The following is a 10,437-nucleotide window of genomic DNA, read 5'->3' as shown; positions in this document are numbered from 1 at the left end:
GTAAAACGGTACCGTTTTGTATGGGGGTGTAGGTAGTAGACCCTACACTAGGGTCTAGTGTTCACTAAGCCAAGGCCATGTAAAGTATATGTTGGGCCTAGGTCACCCACCTCGTTGGGCTGCACGCCACATTCATATGATATTGTCCGCTTTGAGTCTAACACACATTTGACACATATGATATTAATGAGATATTCTTCTAATCATAAGGAAGTCATCTCTTCTTTATTTCTTACATGTGGGGCTTAGGATAAACAACCCAACACCCTGAGGCCCTCATGGTGCATAGGGAATCATCTTGAATGATGGATGGTGCATGACCTGAAAGAGTGAAAGTGTTGTCTAGAGGCTTTATAATGGCTATAATTCACGAAATTGTATAATTTTAAAATATTCTTGGGACGAGTTGTCTAAAATTCAAGTAAGGATACATCATACAATCTACGTCTATCAATTAGTCATATTTGGAACCATCTACGTCTATTAATTAGTCACATAAAAGTTAAGGCATTGATGGGAAGACATTTTTGTAACAAGTTAAATTGATAACTAAGTAGCAAAGTGGATGGTTCCTACAACCCAAGTAGTCTCCTAGGGTATCATGGGATTTTTTTTTTCCACTCTTCTCTATTATTTCTGAATATGAAAAGTTGAAATTCCTCTAAAATTAAAGCTATAATCTACACTTTCGGATCAATTTCAAGAAAAAAAAAAATTCCAAACTTAAAATGAATGTGCAGGGTGCTTTAATTCCGGAGTCCTAAAATTAGTTTGAAATCATAACAAGCCTACTTTTTCCACTCTTCTCTATTATTTCTGAATATGAAAAGTTGAAATTCCTCTAAAATTAAAGCTATAATCTACACTTTGGATCAATTCCAGGAAAAAAAATAATAATAATTCAAAACTTAACATGAATGTGCAGGGTGCTTCAATTCCGAAGTCATAAAAATTGGTTTGAAATTATAACAAGCCTACCAATAAGCATATAAAATCTCGAAAATGACAATGATTTTTTCCCCTCTTTCTCTAAAATATTGCTTCTGATAGATTATAAAACTTATTCTTGGGTCTCAACCATCAGCTTAAGCTTTTGGTTGAATTAGTCCTCTAACAGTTTCCTTTTCTATTTTATATTAGTCCTTTTCAAATTGTTTCACATTCTAGTTAAATTTCATGGTCCTATAATTAGAGCAGATAAAAAGGGACCAATAGAGTACAGTAGTTGACTGTGTTTTTCTAGATGAAAACTTTCTGGGTCTCCAGCTATTTTTGTGATACTAGAGGGCATTTTGGTCCTTTCATGCATGGGACTATGGGAGTTAGTGGGGAAGGCAATTTATGAGTGAAAATCTTGAACCGTTGAGTAAATTTATTTTTCATTAATAGCTAACTACTTCATGTTTAGACTGACCCGATCGTTTCCTTAACCGTATAGGCGAAAGCGTTGTGCAAGATATATTGGAGAAAAACGTCAATATAATGCTAAGACAAGAATTGGATTGTGATTCCTACGGACCACGATAGGATTATGGGTTACGACAATTAGATGTAGAGCAAGTCCTGAATTTAGGATTACGACAATTAGATGTAGAGCAAGTCCTTTATAATATGATAAATATGAATTGAAATATAACTTAATACTTCATATTTAATATACTCTGTATAATTGTGTTTTAAAAGCTATATTTACAAATTCTTACGTTATTATCAAAAGCTAATTTAACTATGCTTGTATAAAAAAAGTATTGGCAAACAAATTCTCAAAAGATGGATGAGTTATGAACTTATAATGATTGTATCTAGTTAAGTAAATTAATCTTTGGGAAAAAGTACATTGATGAAAGTTTGTTATTGAATATTAGAATTGTTTCAAATATGAGGCTCCCAAATTAATTATGATTATTGTCATATGTGCTCTTAAAACAACAACATTTAATAGTTAAAATCTCACCTACCCAATTGGGTGGTAGGCGGAGAAAAATAATAAACTTGTAATCATGTTAGCATGTGTATATGAGGAAAATTCATCAACTACTTAACTATAATCGATCTCCCAATTTTAATAATAATAATAATAATAATAGCAAAAATATTAATAATAATCCGTAATAATAGTAATAATTATGATAATAATTTTGATGTTGCAAGATCTTGGTCTTCTTGGATTTTAATATGTTATACAACTCATATACCAACCAAAAAGTGGTAGAAAGAGGTATACAATAATGCACGAAATATTAAATGAAAATCAGGACATAGGATCAGTGCCCATATCTAGAATGTTCTTGACTGTTATACAATATCTTATCATTTTACAAGATTAGTTATTGATTTGTCCAAATGATTCTGTCCACTTCATAAATCACTAATTCTTATTGGGGGAAGAATTTAAAGCCGATGTTCCGCATCACAATCCTGCTCTTGCAATTTTCATTCAAGTGATATTGGAGTAGGTCAATCATGCATGCCATTTTCACAACATGTATAACGTTTAAAGACAGCGACAATAACAGTATTTATCATTTTTAGAAACCAATACAATTTAATTTTATGAATACCTGTTTGTTTAGTTTTAATACGTCTAATTAATTTTAATAATAATTCATAAATTTACTAATAAATGTTAAATGTGAAATCATTTTTCGGTTTCGCCACATGTAATAATTTGATGGGTCCTTAAGCAAAGCTAGCTAGTTCAACCTAATGGCTGACTTTTTGATCATGTGAATGGAGTAAATTTGTCTTGGGCTCTTGGCTAGCAAGGTATTTATTGTTTGATTAGTAACTGTCCAGAAACATATTTATTTATTGGGGCTGGATTTTATTTTTTGGTTTAATGCAAGAAGGTGGCAATTGTGTGATGTGAGGTACGTACGATTGTATTTGTAACAATAAAACTTCCAACAAAGAAATTGCAGCCAATAATAAGTATCAAACTGGCCCCTATATATTAGCCACACAAATAGTGAACTATATTATCATATGTCAAAAATAATCATGTGCTCTTGTCCATCATCATAGACTTAATTATAATCAGTTCATACAATGAGTCGCGACTTTGATGGTCATATGCTTAATACTCCTGGCTATTGGGCGATTTATGACGGGTTTACTAGGTTAGAAAGTACTATGAAATAGTGGTCTGGGTCAATAAAGGGTCGAATTGTTTTTCAATTTAACTTACTCCCTTTGTCACATTATAACAAAACAAGCTTCATTCAGCAAAGGTATCTGATACATGGAACAGCAATTCAAGTTTCAAAAATACTCCATAACATACAAAGTAACTAGTATTTAGATATTCAATAACAGTTTGACAGCCGAAAACCATTCTGGCTTGGTTCAAGGCTAGCTACAGACCATCTTTGGGAGCCACATATTAAATTATTCATTTTTCTGTGTTTTTCGGTTAAAAATCCTATAGAATAACGAGACTAACCATTGAAAAAAGAAAGCTAACCAATTGGTTTTTTGGGGCTTGGGTTCAGGTCTTGGTCCTAGTATGCCTTTGTACATCTCTTTCTGCTTCTGATAGACAACCTTTTCATGCTCAGCAAGCAACTGCAACTCCCTCACAATTGCTTTGTCAGTAGGAGCATATTTGCGAGCCTTAAGAAGATCTTCTCTTGCTGCTTCTGTTTGCCCAAGTTCTGCTCTTGCTTTTCCTCGTCTATACAGAGCTTTCACATTGTTTCCATCCTCAGCTAAGACCTAACAGTGAGTGAATCATCCAGCAAGTATTCAGTGTCAATAGATGGGGCACAGAAAGTAGATAACTGAAGCTTACCAACTATTATAAAGTCTACTTCACACTTCATATATAACACATAGTAGCAGTAGTAGTAGTAGTAATGAAGGGTTGAAGACCCAAGTTCATCCAAAAAAAACAAAACTGACATTGTTTGTCGGATTTACTACTAAACAAAATAAGTCATATAGTAGCTTCTGTACACTGCTTCAGGATTCAAACTTGATATATACAAGGAAAAAAAAAAAGAGATGATGTGATAATTGCTAAAATGCTTTTGGTCTATGAGAAACTTTTGAAGGGAAGTATGGATGATACATAAACATAGGTCCTCACTTTCAAAGACAGGCCTTTGGTACCACCAACACAAATGCATGATACAAAATTACAAATATATATAGGTCCTGACTCCATTAACACTGGATATATGTATATCCTAATCTGAGGCTAGCAATATGCTTTATATTATCACGAGGAAGAGCAAAACAGATCCAGGACTTATATGCTTATTAACAGAACCTGACATATACTTAGTACTGCATAGACAATCATGCTGAGAAGCTAAATTGAGGAAAAGTACAGAAATCAAGGCTGTATAGTTCATATGAAAGGAATTTTTCACATATTAAAATAACGGACCCCCAAAGAGCTTTTCTGTAATGCTGTTAGTAATGCCAGAACTTTTTAATGCCTTAGCAGTAGCATTGTATTACCAAATCAGGAAAGACAAGGTGAACTCTTTAATGAGATTGTGAGAGAAGTAACTCACAATGCCGCATTGCATAATGGCATCCTCATATTGCTTGAGCTTAATAAAACATGCAGCCATGTTGAGATGACAAGGATTCTTGACAGCCAAAGCCATATCATGGTACTTTCCAAAAAGCTGGAACATGAAATCATCTCCCATATATGCTATTGCCTAATGCATCAGGAGATAACACATTTATATTAAATATTTAAGATCTAATATGAAGCAAAAACAAGACATGACAATAATATGGATCAAGGAAGTAACCATTTCATACTGTTGTATGGCTTCCTCCGGTTTATCTTCCATGAATAAAGCATTGCCATCCATCCTTCTGCGATCTGCAGCACCAATCCTTTCCTCAACTGTCATGTCACTGCGTGGTTTACCCTACATCACATTTACCGTTTAATTTAATATATATAGATGAAAAGGAAAAATAAACAACTTCCAGATAACACAACACGATTAATATTAAATCTGTCAGATAATTCCATACTTACTTCTTTGGTTTCATCAAAACCAATGAGTTCAGCTTCATAAATAATATCTGCCATGGGTGGAACATTTGGAAAGGAGAAACTTCCTTCTTTTCCATAGCCTAGTTCCCAACCAACATGTATAAGGGCACGTTCTCCAGACTTCATGCTTGAGATACCAATTCTTAAGCCTTCCATCTCTTTCTTCTCTGTCAAAATAAAACAATAATTCCTGTTCAGTATTGTATATCTACAGTCCAGATGAGTGGAAGAATATCATCAAGGTCAACTACTCAACTAAATACAAAAACTTGCAACTAAAATGCTTTCAGAAACTCTGTTACATTTATAGCTTAAGACAAGTGAGATAATGCCACAAATGTTCACATCAGATAACATTTTCTTCAACAAATTTCAATGATGACAGGGAGACACGACACTAAGCATTTGGAATTGGGACAGTTCATGGAGTCTAAATCCAGAATACATGCATGGACATGCACTGAAGTCAGGTGCAGCAGCTCTTGATATGTGCTTGTAACATAAGCACAGGTGTGAGGTGGGAAAAGAGAGATGGTAACCACAATAGGATGATGAAATTTATATCACAATACAGGTATACACTTATAGATAGTCAGGTAATACTGTAATAGACAAGCTAGCAGTGGCAGGTGTTATAAACCTTCAAGTCAGTGCCTCATAAGTCATACATTCAAATCTTTCAATGACCCCTTAAGTCCTTACATGAACCTTTAATTCACTTTCAGCAAGAAAACAGAACATTGTCCAATAACGCGTTGCAGGATTTTTTGTAATATATAATTCAATTTGCATCCAGTTGTAAAAAAGTGAGGCTGCAATATATTCTAGGTGCCTTAATTAAACAAAAATTTGAAGTAACCTTTACCTTCATCAAAGAAGTGTAGTCTGATTGGAAAACACCAGAGCCAAAGCAAGCATAGTTGATAAACCAGCATTTAGTATGTAACAAGTTAATATATCATCTCATAGCCAAACAAAAAGAAATACCTTTGCCCAGAACTAGTTCTACTGGCCGTTGCTCCAGCCATGTGTCTTCAAACTTGTGTTGTGTGCTCTCAGTCCACGCCCTATAATGCACTATCAGAAGGGGAGAAATACACAATCATATAAGGGCTATGAAGGGAGAAATGAGAAGCTGATTTTACTCTCCGCAAGTACAGTACTAAGTAACTACCAAAACCTTATTTTGAAACTGTAAAATAGCCATGTGAAAAAAAAAAATGACACATAAAATCACGATTTAGAGCAACGGAGATGTGCCAAACAAAATTTTATCAATTTATGTCACAGGTGCATTTCAAGACCAAGAGTATCATAAAAAAAATAATACGATTACTAAATATATAGATTAAAAAAATGGAGAGTACCAGTAAAATTGTTTTAAGTTTTCCTCAAAAGAAGAACATCAAGTGTCATGAAGTTATAATAGACATGGTATGGTACTTTAAGACAATGAAAGGTGAAAGTATTGCCATCTATACGAACAATGAAGAAAAATATTTTCCAACAAATTGAATGCTCAGCAAAATCAGCATTTTTAGAAGGAAGGCTGTGACAGAATACTGACCAAAGCATGTGGAATATTTGGATGGTTTTTCACCATGGCCTTCCTTAATAATTTGCTTGGTAACTTTCTCATGAAGAACCTCAATTTCAGCATCTGATTTTGGGGGGGTAGTACCATCTTGATGTGGCTCCTCGTGAGTAAATGCTGCCTTCTCAGTAACAATATCATTCTCTCCATCTTCACCTACATAGGAGAACGGCAATCTGAGATGTTTAAAAAGATAGAACTCCAGAATCTAAAAGACAATGATTCATAGGACTGTACCACAGAATTTCCTAGCATGACTTCACAGGTAGTATAAAACTTTCAATCTGGTAGTAAAACAACGTTGAATTGACTCAAATTTAAAATTGAAAATTATTGAATCAGACATTATAGTATAATGCAACAATCCATAGAAAAAAAAATACATATATAAAAATAAATATACTCCATAGAGCTCAAAATGCTACCTCCAATCCCAAAGGTTCAACTCAAAGCTTCACTAACCCTGTCTGTCTAAGTCACATGGACCTTCTCCCTTCTCCAGAAATCCCATACATAAGTCAAAATTGGCATAAAAGTTATAGCAATAGGAGAATTTGATTCCCATAGAAGAAAGCAACACTAGAAACTTCAAAAGGGACACTGGAAGATGCATAACAGTCTTGCATAAACATATCCCAACAATAGCAACAACAACAGCAACAAAGCCTTAATCCCAAAAAAAAAAGGTTAAATATAGGAAAATCTGTACCTACTAATTGACTCTGTTGCTCTACTTCATCCTCCATTTTTTTTTATAATAGCACAATGGGGTCTTTTGCAGTACCTGTTTAACAAACCAAGCTCATATCAAAACTTTGTTAATTCCAAACTTAAAATGAAAATTAATCCCTTGAATTGAATAGTGAAATTTTAAAACCCCAATTTATGCATGAAATGAATAAAATATAAGGAACATTTAGCTTCTGAATATAATTTTGTTTCTCAATTTATGATCAAACATTGGCATTGCCGCAATCTCCATTTCCAGTGCCAGACACAAGTCTACAATAGTCAACCAATGACCCATATTCATTATTCAATCTACAATGATGTACTTCAATCAGCAATGGTTTTCACACTTCTCTCATATGGACGTCCCAAATTTTTTTCTCCTTTTTCCATGAAGTTAAATACAAATCATCCCTATCTATCACATCAACCTCATTTCACTTAATCCCTTCGCTTTCCCCTAGATTTTCTTCTCTCTCTACACGTTCATCCAGCAAAAGTTCCCTCCTTAAGACATCACAACACATTACACAATACCAATGAATTATGACCACATTGTTGCTTTATAAACATATTCAAAGGCATAATTTTACAGCATCGAGTCACATTCCAAGATCGACATAACCACAAGATTCCATTTGCATTCTACAATTGATTAGATTCAATACCCATAGTGGATAGATAACCAACATTTCAATAACATAACAGCTTCCCAAATTCAATCTATTTCTCAATTATCTTTTTACTACCCTCGTCTTAAAAACTGATCTTGTATATCTATGTCGAAATAAGAATCAATTTCAACCCAAACTTTCCATAGACACTCTTAAATTTTAATTTCATGTACTTCACTAATCTCACTGAACAAGAATAACGTTCCGAAAGTGAAATCACATCTAAGACGAACTAAAATACATAAACCACAACATAAATTAAATTCAAAAACCCTTCAATAATTCTTATTGGGTTTACAACAATCTAACCACTTAAAACAATTAAATTACCAATATGATTTGTTCAAAAATAATCATCATACTTCAATAAAATCATATCACATCAAATTCATATCAAATTGAAGAATTTCCACATTGGCATACAATCAAAATGTTTCAAACCATACTAAATAGTTATAATTACAACTTCATATCAGAAATCATAGTTTAGTATATTAGAACATGTATTCGTAAATCTGGGTATCCAAATTTTCTTTCTTGTTTGTAATAGGCGGAGAATTGATAAAGAGAGAAGGGAGAGGCGGCTTACAAGGGTGGCGCAAATGGCGGGAATTTCGCCGGATATAAGTTTCCGATGGTAGAAGAGAAAAGCTGAGGAATCGGCGTCAAAGGTAGCACCACTGAGAGGACTGTTGAAAGAAAGAGAGAGAGAGAGTGTGTGTGGAAGTCACGCTCTTAAAGTTGAACAAAGGTGGCTGGATTACAGTGTTACGCAGTCAAAATTGAAGAGTGAAATACCAATACAGAGTATAATTTACGGTTTTCACCGTATATGCTCTGTATAGTCAAAACGGGTCGGGTTTGGGTCGGGTCGGATTAAATTCATAACCTATGCGGGTCAGGTTTGGCTTGGGTCATGCTTGGGTCGGGTCATACTTCTTTTCGGGTTTAGGTCGAGTTACATTCGGGTCGGGTGAACAATAGGTCGGGTTTAATTCGGGTTGAAACGGGTTCGAGTAGCGTTCAATTCAAATCAATAATTTGCGGGTTAGAATCAGGTTGGGCCATTCTCGGGTTTGAGTCGAGTTCCATTCAAGTCAATAATTTGCGGATTATAATCAGGTCAAGTAATTTTCAAGTAGGGTCATTTTCGAATTCAAGTCGTGTTCGGTTCAAGTCAATAATTTGCAGGTTATAATCAGGTTGGGTCATTTCCAAGTCGGATCATCCTCGAATTCAAGTCGGGTTCGTTATGTTCAGATCAATAATTTGCAGGTTACAATTCGGTCGGGTCATTTCCAAGTCATGTCATATTCGAGTTCAACTAACTACAAATAGATAATTATCATTTTTATCAAGCTAATTATTTCTTTTAACTATAATATATATGGCAATAAACTAGGAAACTATCATCTATAATTTAGGAAGATAATTATCTCCATTGACCAAACAACAAATATATATTATATTTAACTCTTAAATTTGAGGATGATGCTCCTTTCTTTTACTGGGCTGGACCGACATGGTCTCCCTAGACAAAATGCTTTAATCAACAATAATAACGTGGTCTAAATTGCATTTAAGGTGATTTGAAATCGGGTCAGGAACAATTTGAGTTGAATTTAAGTCGGGTCAATAATAAGTCGTGTTAATTTCGAGTCGGCTTAGTAACTGATCGTGTTGAATTTTTGAGTCGGGAAGTAATAGGTCTGGTAAAATTCATGTCAGATCAATAAAAAGTCACGTTGAATTTGGGTCAGGTCAATAAAAAGTCGGATTGATTTCAGGTCGGGTTTGTAACAGGTTGGGTTAAATTCGGGTCGGGCTAGGAATGGGTCGAGTTGAATTCAGATTAGTAACAATGCAAGTCGGGTTGAATTCGGGTTTTGACGGGTTGAAACGGGTTTGGGTCAATTTCGGTTCAAGTCGGGTTCGGTGCAAGTTAATTAAATTGGCTATTGTAAACCGGTAAATCGTTGCAAGTTGTAAACCGTTAAATTAGTCATTTAAAAGCAAGTAAGATGGTTCCACACACCTAATTGGACTCCCGGAGGGTATTAGGGACCATGTTAAACATTTCGGCATTTTTTATTTTCGAGCTAAAAAAAGTCAAAAAATAAATCCAAAATTGAAGGCTAATATCCACGCTTTTTGAGAAATTTTGGAGGTTTCGGGGCCCGATGTCGAAAAGTCTTGAAATTCTATGGGATACATCTTGGGTCATATAATGTCGTTTGAAATCATATATGATCATTCTTTGTTGTCATAAATGTTCGTGGTAGGCTTGAATTAATGAAATCAGTGCAAGTTGTAAGCCGGTAAATTGGTCGTTTAAAGGCAAATTGGATGGTTCCACCCACCCAATTGGACTCCCGGAGGATATTAGGGACCATGGTAAACATTTCAACAATTTTTAT

General features: G+C 34.5%; 1 protein-coding gene across 1 annotated transcript; it reads right to left on the bottom strand.

Moving 5' to 3' along the window:
- Positions 1 to 3,169: 3,169 nt before the first annotated feature.
- On the bottom strand, positions 3,170 to 8,771 carry LOC110729729 (peptidyl-prolyl cis-trans isomerase FKBP42-like). The gene is made up of 8 exons (XM_021909515.1): positions 8,610 to 8,771; positions 7,327 to 7,401; positions 6,591 to 6,773; positions 6,011 to 6,100; positions 5,006 to 5,190; positions 4,770 to 4,892; positions 4,521 to 4,673; positions 3,170 to 3,714 (listed from the first exon to the last, which is right to left on the bottom strand). The coding sequence occupies exons 2-8, from the start codon at positions 7,361 to 7,363 to the stop codon at positions 3,388 to 3,390; spliced, it is 1,098 nt and encodes a 365-aa protein (XP_021765207.1). The 5' UTR covers positions 7,364 to 7,401; positions 8,610 to 8,771; the 3' UTR covers positions 3,170 to 3,387.
- Positions 8,772 to 10,437: the final 1,666 nt, after the last annotated feature.

This window comes from Chenopodium quinoa, unplaced genomic scaffold (assembly GCF_001683475.1).
Source record: "Chenopodium quinoa cultivar QQ74 unplaced genomic scaffold, ASM168347v1, whole genome shotgun sequence".
In the NCBI taxonomy this organism is placed as follows: domain Eukaryota; kingdom Viridiplantae; phylum Streptophyta; class Magnoliopsida; order Caryophyllales; family Amaranthaceae; genus Chenopodium; species Chenopodium quinoa.
Note: the sequence above shows the minus strand (reverse complement) of the source record. Positions and strands in the feature narration are given on the sequence as shown.

Excerpts from the sequence above, each read along its gene's own strand:
- LOC110729729 (XM_021909515.1), bottom strand. The coding sequence starts at position 7,363 with ATGGAGGATGAAGTAGAGCAACAGAGTCAATTAGTAG. Across the intron at positions 6,101-6,590 it reads CAAATATTCCACATGCTTTG|TGCATTATAGGGCGTGGACT; the intron begins GTCAGTATTCTG and ends CCCTTCTGATAG. Across the intron at positions 4,674-4,769 it reads CCATACAACAGTATGAAATG|GCAATAGCATATATGGGAGA; the intron begins GTTACTTCCTTG and ends CTGATGCATTAG.